This window comes from Myotis brandtii, unplaced genomic scaffold (assembly GCF_000412655.1).
Source record: "Myotis brandtii unplaced genomic scaffold, ASM41265v1 scaffold144, whole genome shotgun sequence".
In the NCBI taxonomy this organism is placed as follows: domain Eukaryota; kingdom Metazoa; phylum Chordata; class Mammalia; order Chiroptera; family Vespertilionidae; genus Myotis; species Myotis brandtii.
In genome coordinates, this window is record NW_005355159.1 from 336,218 (window position 1) to 353,203 (window position 16,986).

General features: G+C 53.2%; 2 protein-coding genes across 2 annotated transcripts in view; both read left to right on the top strand.

Annotated features, from left to right (window-relative positions):
* Positions 1 to 14,473, top strand: part of IGDCC4 (immunoglobulin superfamily, DCC subclass, member 4) — a 41,386-nt gene extending 26,913 nt beyond the window's left edge. The window contains exons 7-20 of the mRNA XM_005861124.2: positions 2 to 108; positions 638 to 802; positions 1,337 to 1,474; positions 2,594 to 2,764; positions 3,750 to 3,986; positions 4,127 to 4,228; positions 5,085 to 5,268; positions 5,949 to 6,076; positions 8,121 to 8,291; positions 8,536 to 8,673; positions 9,385 to 9,490; positions 9,980 to 10,208; positions 10,933 to 11,094; positions 11,627 to 14,473. Of these exons, the coding sequence (XP_005861186.2) occupies positions 2 to 108; positions 638 to 802; positions 1,337 to 1,474; positions 2,594 to 2,764; positions 3,750 to 3,986; positions 4,127 to 4,228; positions 5,085 to 5,268; positions 5,949 to 6,076; positions 8,121 to 8,291; positions 8,536 to 8,673; positions 9,385 to 9,490; positions 9,980 to 10,208; positions 10,933 to 11,094; positions 11,627 to 12,031 (2,443 nt within the window). The 3' untranslated portion in view covers positions 12,032 to 14,473. The remainder of the gene's footprint in view (position 1; positions 109 to 637; positions 803 to 1,336; positions 1,475 to 2,593; positions 2,765 to 3,749; positions 3,987 to 4,126; positions 4,229 to 5,084; positions 5,269 to 5,948; positions 6,077 to 8,120; positions 8,292 to 8,535; positions 8,674 to 9,384; positions 9,491 to 9,979; positions 10,209 to 10,932; positions 11,095 to 11,626) is intronic.
* A 1,634-nt stretch (positions 14,474 to 16,107) lies between these two features.
* Positions 16,108 to 16,986, top strand: part of IGDCC3 (immunoglobulin superfamily, DCC subclass, member 3) — a 44,671-nt gene continuing 43,792 nt past the window's right edge. The window contains exon 1 of the mRNA XM_005861125.2: positions 16,108 to 16,125. Coding sequence (XP_005861187.1) covers positions 16,108 to 16,125 — 18 coding nt within the window. The remainder of the gene's footprint in view (positions 16,126 to 16,986) is intronic.

The window sequence follows — 16,986 nt, forward strand, 5'->3', positions numbered from 1 at the left end:
TCACGGCCACTCCGCTGAGCAGCTCCGCCGTGCTGGTGGCCTGGGAGCGGCCCGAGCTGCACAGCGAGCAGATCATTGGCTTCTCCCTCCACTACCAGAAAGCTCGCGGTACGTCTGCGGGGCTGGGGGGTGGAGAGGGGGGGACACACCCCAGTAGAGGCCCAAGCTAGAGCATTGAGAGCGGGGACAACTTGGATGACTGCAGGGCTGCCTGCCCACGTTCTTTGGGGCTAGGATGGGATGGGGCGGGAGCCCACGGGAGACACCCGTGAGGATATGGGTTAGGCCTGGTGCTGGAGGGGTCCGTGTGTGTGGCATGTTACTCCTGAGTCACAGTATATGGGAGAGAAGGGACAGGATCTTCTCCTCCCAGGGAAATGACGGGTTCCTGGAGCCAGCTGGTAAATGCAGCAGGGGTCACTTCAATTGGATGCCAGAAAGAACTTCCTAACCAGTGGGGGATTAATGCAGTGGCACTAGAAGCCAGGGGAGTTCATAATCTCCAGTGCAGATTATCTGGGATGATTTAACTGCAAATAGGCTATTCCAGAGATGGGGACAATCTGAAGGATCCTTCGATAGCCTCCCGCAGGTGGACCCTGTGACAGACCCCTTGTCCCCTGTGTCACCACCCCAGGCATGGACAATGTGGAATACCAGTTTGCAGTGAACAATGACACAACAGAGCTACAGGTTCGGGACCTGGAACCCAACACGGATTATGAGTTCTACGTAGTGGCCTACTCTCAGCTGGGCGCCAGCCGCACCTCCACCCCAGCGCTGGTCCACACACTGGATGATGGTAGGGCCTCTGTGCCTGCAGTGGGCACCTTGGGGTCCAGAGAACTCCCTGGGGATGGTAGCTTGGCCTCTCTTTACTAGTGAGTGCCAAGACCCTTACCTGCCTTGTGTCATCTCTTGTACCCTGCAAGGGTGGACAAGGGTTCTATTTCCCAATTTACAGTTGGGGAAACTGAGGCCCAGAAAATGAGAGTGACTTGCCCAGGGTCAGTAGGACAACTGGGACTTGAGATCTCAGCTTGTGAGTCCCTATATCACGTGGCCCTTGACCCCCGCATACCATCCAGCCAGGCAGGGACCAGTGACTTTGACCCACTGAATGTGGAAGATGGTGCCCCAAACCTTTTTCAGGGTGGGAGGGATGTCCCCTCCTCTCCAGCTTGGGGCTCCCCTGAGAGGCTCCCTTTCCTCCCTCAGATCCTGGTCCTGGGCCTCCTTCTGACTTGCCGTGTGACCTGGGCAAGTCTCTGACCGCTCCTGGGCCTCACCTTCCCGTCGGTGGAACAGAGCTCATGCTGATGTTCTTCTGTCTCAGTCCCCAGTGCAGCGCCCCAGCTCTCCCTGTCCAGCCCCAACCCCTCGGACATCAGGGTGGCGTGGCTGCCCCTGCCTCCCAGCCTGAGCAATGGGCAGGTGGTGAAGTACAAGATAGAGTACAGTTTGGGAAAGGAAGGTGAGTAGAGGTAGGGTACGGGGTCACCTGGCTGGGAATTGTGTGTCTGTGAAAAGTTGGTCAGAGCCTCGGAGGACCTGAGCAGAGTGGCCCGGAGTCTGAGGGAATTAGGCAGCACGGGGGAGTAGGGAAAGGTGCACCCAGAAAAGAGGAGTGCGGGCTAGGGGTGGAGGTGGCAGGAATGGAAAGAGGGCTAGCTTACGGCAGAGGGAGGCCTGGGTGCTGGCCCCCCTCCTCTACAGCTGCAGTGTGTCATCCTGCTGAACCCCTGGCTCAGTTTCCTTATCTTTGAAATGGGGCAGGTGGCCTAGGCCAATGGTCGGCAAACTCATTAGTCAACAGAGCCAAATATCAACAGTACAACGATTGGAATTTCTTTTGAGAGACAGATTTTTTAAACTTAAACTATATAGGTAGGTACATTGTTATTAACTTAATTAGGGTACTCCTAAGGCTTAGGAAGAGCCACACTCAAGGGGCCAAAGAGCCACATGTGGCTCGCGAGCCGCAGTTTGCCAACCACTGGCCTAGGCGATCCCTGGGGACCCTTCCAGCTCACCGAAGAGCAGCTGAGGGATAAGGAGGTGGGGGTTGCAGGGGTGGGGGAATGGAGCATTGGGGAGGGTGTGTTAGGGCAGATGTCGGTAATCTAGGGCAGGAGTTTAAAAGGAGTAAAAAGTTAGGCAAGTAGCTGGAGAGCCAGGGTGAGGGTGAAGAGGGAGGGAAGGGTGAGGCAGGGGCTTGGGGTGGTTGTCAGGATTCTGAAAGGCAGGTGGTGCCTGGTGGCTCTCACAGCCAACCCCTGTGCTTGTGCCCTGGTGTGTGTGTTGGGGCTGCGGGGGTATCATTAACTGCTTATGCGGAAGTGGGGACCACATGCCATGATTCTCCTGACTCAGAGCTGGGGGTGATGGCAGTGTCAGCTAGGGTGGGAGGCCCAGGAGTCAGCTCTGGAGCCATGGGGTCCCATCCAGGCCCTGAGGGGCCAGTGCTGAGAGCACCTCCAGGCTCTAAAGGGCACTGAGGAACCAGACTCAGGTGGAAGCGTCTGGGTGGGGGAGTTTAGGGGTCATTGTCTTCAGGTGGCCTCCCAGCAGCCAGTCTCTTCTGTCCCAGCAGATCAGATTTCCTCCAGCGAGGTGCCAGGGAACGAGACGCAGCTTACGCTGAACTCACTTCTGCCCAACAAGGTGTACCGAGTACGGATTTCGGCTGGCACAGGGGCTGGCTATGGGGCGCCCTCCCAGTGGATGCAGCACAGGACGCCCAGTATGCACAACCAGAGCCATGGTATGGGTGCAGAGGGGACAGGACTAGGAGGTGTGCGTGACTGTGTGGGTGTGGGTGTGGGTGTGGGTGTGGCCTTGGAACCCAAACCCAACCACCCTCTCCATCAGAGACCCGCCATGGCTCCCCCTACTTGAGGGGTCAGGGGGGATGGGTGTAGAGGTGAAGGGCTGGCTTTTGCAGGCACATCTGGCCTCAAGTGCCCCTTCTTCTGCTGTGTGACCTCCTACACACCATTCACGGCTCTAAGGCTTCATTTACTTGCAAGCTGAGGAGGGAGGATTGATAATTAATGTATTGCAAACAAAATATTTAGTACACAATAGCTGTTACATAGCAGCTGCTTCCATAATTACAATTGTTGGGTTTGTTGAAAGGCCCAATAGTAGAGTGATTAAATGCAGACAAAACCGGGTGCATATACTATCTAGTGTGTGACCTTGGGCAAGTTACTTCTCTGAGCGTCAATTTCTTGTAAAATGGGATAATGGTATTTCCATTATTTTATTGGGTTGTGAGAATGAAGTTAAACTATATGTGCAAAGTGCTTAGAACAGTGTCCAACACATAGTAAGTCCCCCACATTTAGGCTTCAGGTAGGGTCCCCACGCCAGGGCTCCACCCCTCCTTGCTGGCCTCAGCAACCCTGTGACCCTCTGGCCTGGCCAGTATCCATGCATTCATTCCTTCAGGAAACGTAGAGAGCCCGTCGGCCTGCCACAGAGGTGCTCCTTGCTGACCTCTGTGCACACGCACAGAGCCACTCCTCCCTTCCCGGCACTCTGGGCTTGTGGGAGAGTGAGTTCGCCTCTAGACAAGCCCTGGCCTGGCACTTAGAGTGGTGGCTGAGTGGTGATCATTGTGAGGAGGTTGGCAAGGCTCTCGCTCAATGCCTCTTCCTCCTGCCTCTTCCCCGTCTCCCTTCCCTGACCTCCTTCTCCTCATTCCCCATCCCCTCTCTCCTCCTTCTTCTCACCCTGCTCCCCAGTCCCTTTTGCCCCTGCAGAGTTGAAGGTACGGGCAAGGATGGAGTCCCTGGTTGTGTCCTGGCAGCCGCCTCCTCACCCCGCCCAGATCTCTGGCTACAAACTGTACTGGCGGGAGGTGGGGGCCGAGGAGGAGGCTGATGGTGAGAGCCCCCCAGGGGGCCGTGGAGACCAGGCTTGGGATGTGGGGCCTGTCCGGCTCAAGAAGAAAGTGAAGCAGTATGAACTGACCCAGCTAGGTGAGGAGGATTGGGGGGAGGGAGCCAGACAGTGGGGTAGTGGATAAGCTGAGTGCAGGAGTTGGAGATGGCATCCTTTCTGGGGAAGAGCGACCCCACAGGTTCCCCTAGCTAGTGAGTGACCCCGCGACCTTCCTCAGTCCCTGGCCGGCTGTACGAGGTGAAGCTGGTGGCGTTCAACAAACACGAGGACGGATATGCGGCAGTGTGGAAGGGCAGGACGGAGAAGGCTCCCACACCAGGTGAGAGGGGCTCAGGCCAGGGGTCTGTGGACAACTTCCTTTCCCTTTCCTCTGGGCCAGCCTTGGTGGTCGGGCTGTCTGGTAACCTCACCCACCCCCAACCCTAGGCTCAGGGGTCCTCACTGAGGTCCAGACTGCCTCTGTCATAGAAAGAAGCTCCAGAGTAGGCAAATCCATAGAGATATAAAGTGGGTTTGTGGTTCCAGGGGCTGGAGGAAAGGTGAAATGGGGATTCATGGGTAAAAACAAGATTTCTTTTCAGGGCGATAACAATTTTATGGAATTAGATAGTGTGGGTGGCTGCACAACCTTATGAATGTACTAAAAACCACTGTATTGTACATTTTTTAAACTGAATTTTTTGGTCTGTGAATTATATCTCAAAACTAAAACAGAAAAACAACACTTTTCTTTATACTTTACAAATATTAGCTAACAATCCTCATAACAATACCATGAGGTAGGTACTATTCTAAGCCCCACTGGCAGAGGCGGGAATGGAGACATAGAGAGGTTACATAAGTAACTTCTCCAAGGTCACACAGCTAGTAAGGGGCAAGCTGGAATTTGAACCAGGGCAACCTGGCTCTAGAATATGTACTCTTAATTGCCATGATTTGCTGCCTCTCTCTTTCACAGTTTGCTATCTATATGACCTTGGCCAAAAAAAAAAAATCACTTAAATTCTCAGGAGCCTCAGTTTCCTCCTCTGTGAAGTGGGAATGATGCTACCCAATTCACAGGATCGAAGGAGTAAGGGTAGAAGAAAATGACTTTAAACTGGGGACTGTGAAGCACCATACATTTTTAGGATGACTGTTCCTCCTTTCCCCACACTCTGATTTTCACCTTCCAGACCTGCCCATCCAGAGGGGGCCACCCTTACCCCCCGCTCATGTCCATGCGGAATCCAACAGCTCCACATCCATTTGGCTGCGGTGGAAAAAGCCAGACTTCACCACAGTCAAGATTGTCAACTACACTGTACGCTTCAGCCCCTGGGGGCTCAGGAATGCCTCCCTGGTCACCTATTACACCAGGTGGGAAAGAGGAGCTGAGCCTCTGGAGGGGGGAGGAGGGCAGCAGGTGATGAGGAGAAGGACCCAGGGGATTCAGAAACCTTTCAGGCCTCACCTGTTACCCTGGGGGACTCTGGGGGTCTGACGACCTGGTGGCGGAAAAGGAGAGTCCATGCGATCCCAGCCCTTTACCACAGAGCCTTGCACTGAACTCTTGGGAACATGATGCAGACAGACCTTTTCTTCAGTCTCAGGGGGCTCCCAATATGATGACGAAGAGACAGCCCAGCCGCTGTCCTGAGAGGGCCCCCAGTCAGATGGGGAGACAGTGCCCTGCTCTCGGGAGCTGCTGGTTTGGCAAAGGAAACGTTGCCTAAAAAGCAATGGATGCGAACATTTGCAGCTAAAGTAAAATCATATCAATGAAAAGATGCATCACAGATGGTTCCTTGGGTGAAGTATGACTCGGGTTAATCCAGGAAGGTTTCCTGGAGGAGGGGCCTGGCTTGGACATTGGACATGGAGCATGATACCCTGGGAGCAGCGTCCATGCAGACCTCTCTGTAGGTTCTCTGGCTGGTGCTAGTGGCCCACTCCCAGGGTAGGGCCTGGGCTGGGCTCGGGTAGGGGAGTAGATTTGGAGGAGCTGCCCTGCTAGGAGGGCGTGCCCGAGATCACCAGTCACATTCTTGCCTTGGCAGCTCTGGAGAAGACATCCTCATTGGTGGGCTGAAGCCATTCACCAAATATGAGTTTGCGGTACAGTCCCATGGCGTGGACGTGGATGGGCCGTTCGGCTCCGTGGTAGAGCGCTCCACCCTGCCAGATCGTGAGTGGCCCCTCAGCCCTGTTACCACCAATCCACCTTTATCCAACTCCTTGCCCAGAAGCCCCCTTTTCCGAACTATTCCTCAGAACCCCACAAGGATGTGTCATTTGCTGGCATTTACACAGGCCAGTCCTGTGCTGGCCTTATCTGTTTATCCATAAAAGTAATAACATAGGCTTTAGAGGAGTGGCTTCTTTTAAGAGTCTGTGCCAAGACCCACTGAGCTGGTGAGGAGAGGCCGGGGAACGGGGGAGGCAGGTGTCCTGGATTCTGCATATGGGTCCCATCCTGCCTCTGACACACAGGGAGACTGGGGCAGGGTCCTTCCCCACCAGGGCCTCTGTGTCCTCATCTGGAGAGAGAGAGGGTGGGCCTGGCTGGCGTGGCTCAGTGCTTGAGCATCAACCTATGAACCAGGAGGTTGCTGTTCGATTCCAGGTCAGGCACATGCCCGGTTGCAGGCTTGATCCCAGTGTGGAGCAGGTGGGAGGCAGCCGATCAATGATTCTCTGTCATCATTGATGTTTCTAACTCTCTTTCCCTCTCCCTTCCTCTCGAAAATCAATAAAAATATATTTTAAAAAGAGAGAGAGAGAGAAAGAAGGTGGGACCATTCACTCTGCAAGTCTGTGACTCTTGAACTCTCTGGAAATGGCATTTGAAGACAAAAGGACTTTTGTTCTCGCAGCAGAGGCTCTTCTGTTCTACTGGCCCTAAGACTGTTCACCTTCCCATCTACAGAAGACCTTTGTCCCAGACCTGAAATAGGAAGATGTGTGTGGGGTGGGGTGTGAAGGCCCTCTGGTCTCATGAATTTGTTTTGGTTTTTTTTAAATGCTTACAAATTGTTTCTCACCCCTCTATAACCTCAGTTATTATGGTCTTAAATTGCATACAGAATTTAGGGAGACCCAATGTTTTCTTTTTTTAAAAAAAAATATGTTTTTATTTATTTTAGAGAGAGAGGAAGGTAGAGGGAGAGAGAGAAATATTTATGAGAGAGAAACATCAACATGATTGATTGGGCTGTGTCCTGCACACCCCCTGCTGCCTCCTGCACGCCCCCTGCTGGGGATCGAGCCTGAAACCCGGGCATGTGCCCTGACAATAGTGACCTGGTGCATGGGTCGATGCTCAACCACTGAGCCACACCGGCCCGGCCCAGTGTTTCCTTGAAGCTGACTTTATGACACTGGATTCCCCAGCACAAGTGACCAGGCTATAGAGGGGGGATGGTTTCTCCCTCTTCCGATGGGGACACTGGAGCCTGGGAAGTGAAGAGTCACTAGGGTCAAGGAGGTGGCCCTGTTACACCTTAGCACCCTAGGTCCCCAACCCACCCTCTGTCAGGCCTTGAAGACCTGAACTCCCAAATCTCTGTCCTTCCCTACTCGCCAATCACCCTGTGTCCCTCCTTCTCACCCTTCCTCATTCCCCTCCACCTCCCAGGATCAGCTTCTTCTCTGAAAACAAAACACAAAGTCTGCCACGGTTGTACTTCTCACATTGGGGTGCCCATCACTCTGTAGGACCTGGGGGCATGGACACAGGCTACACAGAGCATCAACCAATTTTACCTAAAGATTTGGGGTGGCAAGGGGAGTTAGGAACTTCAAATGATAATTTTAAACACTATTTTTATATTAAATTTTTACCATGGAATAGATGGCAAATTTCGTGTGACAGCTTAAAATAAAATGTAAGCCTTCCAAAAATTTTTGAGCTCTGCCCCCTAGGTCCCTAGAACACCAGACAGTCTCCTCGATCTTGGAAATACCTGGGTGCGGAAGTTCAGGGAGCTCTGCTCCAAGGAGGGGAGAAGAGTTTCAGGGAGGGGAGGCTTGGTGGTGAAGCCCCCTCCCAAAATGTTTCCCAGAAATTCCCCCGTTAGAGACCAGACCTCATTTTGCTTTGTGGTTTGTGGTTTGTTCCAGTGAAGGAGGAAGAAGAAAGGCCATGACCTCACGCCCTGTCTCACGACTGCCCCCCGGGGCTGAGGCTCCCAGTGATCCCGCCTCTACCCTTCTCCTCCTCTGCACCCCAGGACCCTCGACGCCCCCATCGGACCTGCGCCTGAGCTCCCTGACGCCGTCCACTGTTCTGCTGCACTGGTGCCCCCCCACGGAGCCCAATGGGGAGATCGTGGAGTATCTGATCCTGTACAGCAACAACCACACCCAGCCCGAGCACCAGTGGACCCTGCTCACCACCGAGGGTGAGGGCTCCCGCCCAGGGGTATTGGAGCAAGAGCTTCCCCGCCCTCCTCCCCCTTCCCAGCCTCTCCAGTGGCTGGATTAGTAGTGAGGGTGCCCCTGGGCCCTGGGGGTTCTAACAGGAACGGGCAGAAGCCACTGCCTGAGTGGGCGGAGCAGACTTTCTCAGTCCAGCTTCCAGCCTATCCCTGCATCCACCCCCACTCAACCCAGAGCCCTGCTCTCCCTGCTTCCCCCGCCTCCCAGGAAACATCTTCAGTGCTGAGGTACGTGGCCTTGAGAGCGACACTAGGTACTTCTTCAAGATGGGGGCCCGCACAGAGGTGGGGCCTGGGCCCTTCTCCGGCCTGCAGGATGTGATCACTCTCCAGGAGAAGCTCGCAGGTAAGAGGGCAGGAAGGGAGGGTGGGTCCATCCGGAGGCAGCCCAGGTCTCCAGGGACCCCTGGAGCTGACTTCTAACCCTAAAGTCATCTCTTCCAAGGCCCTGCCTCCAGACAGCTGCCCTCCTAGTTTGGTGCAGAGAGGACAGATGCAAAGGGGAAATTGGTGTGGTTTAGTTCAGTGGTGATCCGGTTAGAGGTCAGATTTTGGGGAGATTGCTTGGATTAGAGGGTTGGCTTGGAGCGGTGATGAGCTTTATGGGGGTGTTGGGGGATAGCAGGACTGGCTATGTAATTTGCAGGCCCGATGTGAAATGAAAATGAGGGTGTTTTTTAATTTTATTTTAAAAGTAGGAAGAATTTCAAGATGGTGACAGCACAGCATTAAACCAAGCACAGAGCCCTTCTGAGCACGGGCCGTGCCACCGCACTTACTGCCCCCCCTGAAACCAGCCCTAGGCGGCAGGCAGGAAGGTTGATGGGGAGGGACCACAACTTTCAGATGTCCAGTGGGGAGGACAGTGCAAGAGAGAGGTGGCTGTGGTCTCTGTGAGGCTGTGGGGCCCTCCTGTCCTTGCGTCAGAAGATTTTGTTCGAAGAGTGAGACTCAAGCCAGTGGTCCCCTGAGGAAACCACTGATGGGAGTCCTGATCTAGGACCCCTGGCCTTCGCCCGGCCTTGACCTGTCCTGTCCCCTCTCTTTCCCCAACCAGACTCCCTGGATGTGCACTCAGTCACGGGCATCATCGTGGGCGTCTGCCTGGGCCTCCTCTGCCTGCTGGCCTGCATGTGTGCTGTCTTGCGCCGTGGCCCCCACAGGTGCGCGAAGGGGCCAGTCTGACCGTGGGGAGCAGAGATTTCCAGAAGGGCTGCAGAGATGAAAGGGCAGGGAAAGTGGCCATGACTTGCCCTGGGCACCCCCAGAATCCCCATTAAAGTTGGGTCTCTGGAGTGAAGGGATTAGGGGTAATGTTCTCATGAGAGTGGGGGATGGCTTTAGGGGGGCCCCCAACGTACCCCCTCAACAAGGGCATACATAGGCCGAGCTGTCTGTCTCCCATTTCCTCGGTAGCTGCCAGCATCCTGGAAGGAGGGAATCCAAATCTCCAGGTGCCTGGAGCCCAGGGAGGAAGGGGCCCATTTGCAGCGTCACAGCTGTTTTGAACAAACAGTTACTTACTCGTTGCACAGACCGGAAACCCAGTCCTAGAGATGGACAGGAACCCACCCAGGGACATAAGCTGGACTAGATCCCAGCCCCGCCCCCACCCCTCACTCTCTGACCACTGTACCCATCTTCCCTTCCAGGGAAGCCCTCCCAGGCCTGTCCTCCACGGCCACTGCTGGGAACCCCGCGCTGTACTCCCGAGCCCGCCTTGGATCTCCCAACCCCCCAGCTACCCATGAACTGGAGTCCCTTGTGCACCCCCGTCCCCAGGACTGGGCCCCACCACCCTCAGACATCGAGGACAGGGCTGAAGTGCACAGCCTTATGGGTGGTGGAGCTTCCGACGGCCGGGGTCACTCCAAGAGAAAGGTGAGCCGGGAGCCTAGGCAGGTTAGTCCCATACTGTGGCGCACTCCCAAATAGGTCACCAGGGGGCGCAAGAGCACAACGGGTAACCCTGTGGGAGACCCTGCACCCCACCCCTCTGGGCCAGCTGCAGAAGAAAGACACTGTCTCTCCCTCCATGAAAAGGTTGGCAGGGCTGGGAAGCAGATGGGCCCTGGCAGAATAGGTCAGCCTGCTCTCATGGAAGGAGGGGAGGACCCCCGATGGGCTGTTTGCTGGTGACTCAGGGTTTCCAGAACCCCCAGATCCCTCACCCGAGGAGCTGGGAAAACCTCTAAGACCCAGCCTCTCCAATACGGGGAAAAGAGGATGATGAGATTGGCTGTAGCCCAGTGGAACTGGGACCTGGCTAAGGTGGGCCGTGTGGGGCAGGCTCCCTCCATGCTGGCAGTCGGGGCTCATCCCACCTCTGACCAGCCTGCTCAACGCCCTTAGTCTTTCCTCACCTCTTCCCTGTCTCTCTGCTGAAGGAGACCCTGCCTGGCTGGGAAACCTCTGGGCTTTGCCAAAACAATGGCAGGAGGCTTTTCTGCAGGAGTACTTCTCTCCTTAGTTCCCTCCAGACTCTCAGCTATTCTGCGCTCCTCCCCACAGCCCTGGCGAGGGAGAAGACGGGCGTCAGAGACCATGGCGGGGCTCCATCCACTTCCCTCTCCCAGCTAGTGCTCCGGCTTCTCTCCCCATGCAGATCTCGTGGGCTCAGCCTGGTGGGCCGAGCTGGGCAGGTTCCTGGGCAGGCTGTGAGTTGCCCCAGGCAGGCCCTGTGCCTTATCTGACCCGGGCCCTGCTGCCCCCTGCTGGCACTGGGCAGACGCTGTTGCTGCAGGCTCTGGTGTATGATGCCATAAAGGTCAGTTTCCAGGGAGGAAGGGGGAGGAAGGGAGAGAAGGGTCCCCATGCTTGTGAAGAGCAAGTAGTGAGTTCTCGGGAGACCCCGGATGGTAATGTCCCTGGGATAGAAGTCTAGCCAGGAGACCACTGGAGCCCCTATAGGTGAGTGGGTAGAGGCCGCTACTTTGCAGGAATCTGTGTTTCACCTGAGTTGGGGGCAATTCCTCCTCTGCATAGACCTAAGCAGAGTTGCCATGGGCCTGAGCGTCTTCAGCCCCTTCTTCTAGTCACTGACGCCTGACTGATCCCGTACTTCTGGAACTCCTGGGCAAGGGCAAATGGCAGTATTCCGTTTTTCCCTGCCTTCCCATGGGTCACCATCTCTTGTAGGGTAGTCAGCATGATTCCTTTACCAACTCCCATGGGATATATACTCTGGTCGCTGGGGTTGTGGGGTGTCAGTCTCTCTCCCCCCCCAAATATGTTGCTCATTCTTCTCATGACCACTCTCAGTGACGGTCACCTGTCTTGGTGTTCTCTGCTCTGACCAGGGCAACGGAAGGAAGAAGCCACCCCCGGCCTGCAGGAACCAGGTGGAGGCCGACGTTATTGTTCACTCTGACTTCAGTGCCTCCAAAGGGAACCTTGACCTCCACCTCCAGGACCTGGAACCTGAGGATTTCCTGCCTTCGGAGGCTCCCGACCTCACTTCGGGTGTTGCGGATTTAGGGCAAGGGGGAGACTGGCTGGACAGGGAGCTGGGAGGCTGTGAACAGGCGACCACTGGGCCAGACAGACTCACCTGCCTGCCAGAGGCACCGTCTTGCCCCTACCTGGACCTCCAGCCCAGTGAGGCTCTGGAGGAGGCCCCTGGGGACAGCTGCCAGTCAAAGGCGCCCTGCCCTCTAGGAGCCAGCCCCGGCTTGTCCAGGGCCTCGGTCTCCTCCTCCGCTTAGCTCCCCTAGAGGTGCAGTGGGGACAGGCTGTCATGGGTCATGGGATATGACACCTGTGTACCTGCGGATACTGAACATCATCAAGCCATTTGGAGCCTCCTAGGGGGCTTTGGCTGGAGGGAGAGGAAGAAATGGCTTATTCACTCCCCCCATTCTCTGTGACACGTGTGGTATGTGAGAGACCCATGAGGCATGGCTATGTGTGAGGCATCTGTGTGTGCTGGTTGGTGAGCTGGGAAACCTGGGTCCAGGCAGTGGTTACTACAGCCTACCTGGCCCTCCAGGTCAGGACTGTGCCCCAGAACGGCCAGTGCCCAGCCCTGTGGGTCCCCCACCTCCGTCACCCAGCCTTTTATTACACACTCTGAGAGTGTTTCCAATGCCCTGTCTGACAAGACAGCCCCGGCCCATTTTCCTGTCTGGCTGGGCTGAGTGCAAGTAGGCCCTGAACGCCTAATATTTTAGTTCCATTGCCCAAACTGAGAGGGTGACTCTGGTCCCTCGGAGCATCTCTGCATTTGATTTTGTAATTTGGGAAGTGCCTGGTTTTGAACATCTGCTCTCTCTTGCTCTCCCCTCCTTCCTTTCCTTTCCCTACTCCGGTGGCCTCTCCCCCGCCAACTTGCTCTCCCAACTCTAGTGCCCTTCGCTTCCTCCCTGACAGTCTTTCCTTTCCTCTCTGCTGCTTCTGGCTCTCCTCTTGCTGCCTGCCTCTCCTCTCTCACGCCTCTCATAGACTGTGTCATGTGGCCTCCCGCCTTCCTTCCCTTAACAACATGACTACCTCATGTCTGCTTCGAGGCCATAGCGTGACTCCTGCCCCTTCACTTTACCGGGTACCCTCCTGCCCCCTCCTCTCTCTGTGCCACCGTATGCCTCCACCCAGGCAGGCTGCCCACCCCCAGTGCAGGTTTGAAGACCTCCCAGCTTCCCTCGTATCTTTTTCCCCTGGGATTGAGATGGGAGGGTCCTCCTTGGAGGTGATGAATCCAAGCCACACAAGGGGACTTTTGAGATGGGGAAACAGAAACACAACCCAGAGGCTCAGGATAAAACTCCCCCCTCCCGTCTATGCAGGGAGGCAGGCCTGCTGGATGCAGGGGGGTTTGGGACATTCCTTCCCAGCTAAAGCTAAAGGGGGCTCTGCAGCCCCGCAGGTTCCCACTCTGAGCACCTTGAATGTGAGCCGATGGGGTAGGATCGAGAGAAATCTCATTCCTCCGGGTGCTGGAAGGGAGGTCTTTGCGCAGGACAAGGGCAATTGGCTCATTTTGTTTTGTTTTGAATTCAATCCTGAAGTCATTTTCCCTTGACCTGCCACACAAGGACAAGCTTGACTTCCATTTCCTGTGTAGAGAAAACAATGCAATTTATTTGATTTTTGCACCTCAGCCTCTCATAGGAGTATGAAATGTAGGGTCTTTTCTCCCTAAATGCATCTTTTTAACTGATTGGCATATCAAGGGTTAACTGTGGCTTCTGGGCTAAATTAGAAATAACCAGTCTATCTTCACCCGCCACCCCCTCTTTTTTTAATGGTAAAATGTCTCTCAGCAGAGTTGCAGCTTCCTCAGACCCTTTCGGCATCTGTGTTTATTACACTCGGGTGTCACTCACGGTTGACATCGCACCTACAGCTCTTTCCCTTCCCCCTCCTTCAACCAGCCTATGATAACACTAAAGATTAGTCATGTTGGTTTTGTATCTTGTTAAGGACAGGATTGTCACTTGTACTATTTCTGTAGCATTCAGCATTGCTGTGGCTAACACCACTCTATATGTTTCATCATTGCTCTGAAGGTCAAAAGCCTCATTTTATTTTGCTGGTTTGATTTTTTTTCTAAAGAAAAAAAAAACTGCCCTGAATTAAATGGCTGTTTTAACAGTAGGCTCTTAGCATTACACTACGTAGTCATTTTTCATGTTCTTGTTTAACAGGCACTGAGGTTCTGGTTTAAATTAAATAGCTGCAAATGAGACAATTTATAACCCATTAGGTTGGGTGGAAAATTGTTTCTCAAAAGCAAATAAGTAATAAATCTGGTATCTGCCTATAACTCACAGTTGATAAGAAAGTGGCCATTACTCACTAGTATTATATATGATTTTGGACTCTGGGTAATTTGGAAGTGTTGGGTTTGTGTCTTTGTAGTAGTATTTTTATTAGAAAAGAGTCTATTGGCCTTTTACAGGGTATTAATCCCTTTGTCACCTACCATTGATGCCTTACGTTTTTGAGTCTCATTTTAAAACCTCCCCTTTTTTTGATGCATGACAAGTGTAATCATACCTGCTCATTTATTTGTTTGTATTTAGTTTATGCTATGTTATTTAATTATTTTCCAGCTTTTTTTTCTCTTTACAAATAAGACATTTTTTTAGTGTTAAGCCAAGGCATTGATCATGTATCTGTCCTTATAATGAATTAATAAACTATTTTCCAAAAAATGTGGGGTTCTCTTTTGGAACCAATGTCTAGAATTTCCTCAGCCTTTCTGCATAGAGAATGCATTTCTTACCAGATGGAAAACGTTGGTTTTTGAGAGCAAAGAGCAGGTGGTCATGAGAAAGAACTGAACCATCTTCCTCCCTCAGCAGGCACTTAGGAAAAAGACTTAAACTTAGGAAAGATATGTTCATTGATGGCATTCTTTTAGGCTCTCTGGGGATCTTGTCCCTTCTGGACACCTTTTTTTCTTTTTCTTTTTTTACTTTCTTGGATGCAAGAGAAGAGTGAACAAACAACTCCAGAGATTTGGAGCTCCACAGTTGTTCTGCATAACTCAGGTCTCCAAAATTGCTCATGGCTGCACATTCACACATTTAGGCAAGCTCAGAGCTTCACATGTGCATACTGATCTTCACAAATACCTTTGTGTCCATTAACTCCAACATGGGCACACAGTCACACACAAAACTTCTCACTCACACCCACACTCATCTCAGGATCATGGTTGGCAGCTTCTCTGCTAAGATCTTTACAGAACCTGGAACATGCATGCCTTTCTTTTAATTTTTATTTATTGATTTGAGAGAGAGAGAGGGAAACATCAATTTGTTGTTCCACTTATTTATGCATGCATTGGCTGATTTTTGCATGTGCCCTGGCCGGGGATCAAACCTGAAACCTTGGTATTTTGGGACGACACTCCAACCTACCACTGAGCTACCTGCCCAGGGCCACGTGCATGCTTTTCTAATGGAGGGAACCGAAGGCCAGAGGCCACCCTGCCCAGGACCACCCCCAACGTGGCTGGTGGGCCAGACCGAAGTTAATTGACAGATCATATGGAGAGATACTGCACATTTTATATGTGGCAGAATAGCCATCATTTGCATATCACTCTTAGACCAGGGTTGTGATAAAGAAGAATTAAACACTTGTCAAAATGAATTTAAAATGACAGCAGCTCAGGACACCAATTTGACCTCTCTGAGTTCAGGACAAGCCAAGAAGGGTTTGTTGAGAATTCAAAGCCCTGTGGGAGGGAGTCCCAGGACTTTGGGCCCAAGGTGCACCCCCCCACCCTGTTCCCTCCCTTTCCTATGGCAAATAGAAGTCCATCATTCCTGCTCTTCCTTACTAAAATCAGTTGGGGGCTTTGGTCTGCTGCTGACCCTGAATTTCTCCATTGCCTCCCACTGTTCACATGCCTCAAGCGCTTGCCTCTCAGACTCATCTTCAAGTTGCTACCACAGAGTTAGGAGTACCTGGGCCGCACAAACCCCATCATTAATGAGCTTGTCAGGTTTCTGGAGGCCTGCACTTCTTTACTCATCTGCACCACACTTAGTTTTATAGGTGGGTAACATTCCTGGTCCCGAGATTCCAGAGTTGGTATCAAAAGAGAGACTTGGTTATTCCTCTGCCATCCCAGTCCAATGCCAGGAGCAAATAGCTGAGTGAGGCAGAGACGACTCCCTTTAAATCTCCTGCTCCTGGAGCTAAATAGGTGCTCAATAATTTTCATGTTTTTTTTAAAATTGATTTTAGAGAGGGTGGGGGATAAATAGAAACATCAAGGAGAGGCTGCCTTCTGCATGCCTCTTACTGAGGATTGAGCCTGAAATCGGGCATGCACCCCAACCTCCTGGTTCGTGGATCGATAACTCAGCCACACAGTCACACCAGCCCCGTGGTGCTCAATAATTTCGTTGGACTACTAGCCCATCATACTGGACTCAACAGATCATATAATAGTGAGTGGTGAAGATGCAAGATCTCTGAAGGCTAGCATGCCCATGTGACTCCTAGGAGGCATGCCTACCTTCTACTAGTGTATCATTTTCACACGGGACCTATGTGGTCTCCTCATTTGTTCTCTGATGTGAAACACTGAGTCTTCTTTGGGCTTTGGAAATGTTACTGGGAATTATAACTTGTAGTTTGTTTTTCCAGTTCCCAGGTCATCTCTCAGGACCTGTGTGGTTTAAAAGGTCTCTAGGGTGAGTAGGAGAGATATGACTATCTTTATTTTTCAGGTGAGCTCAGAGAGCGACCGCCGGGCTTGGCTGGGCCGCACAGCTTGCGGAACTGCGGTGGGAAGCGGCTTACTTGAGCGTTCGCATTGTCCTGTGGGGTCGACTCTCCCCACCCTGGAGGAGACCCCCCCTGCCCCCCCCCCAACTCCTCTCTTCCGTCCACCCAAGCGGGGGACGCCTCAGTCTAGAGAGGCCAATCTTGCAGCTCAACGTCCTCGCCTTTGGGTGGAAGTACCAGAAACCCATGGAAAACTGAATCTTTGACAACTTCATGCCGTTTTTGAGGGAATTATCTCGAAAATATAGACTTGGACACGGTGGAGGAGGGCGCCAATGAAAGAGATGGCCAGAGCAAATCCCGCATCTTTGCGTGTTTCTCCGCAGCCCGGACCCACTCCACAGTCCGCGGGGTCTCCAAGGTTCCAGTCCCCCAAGTCCGGGCTGGCCCAAGGGGAGGGCGGGGCGGGGGCTGC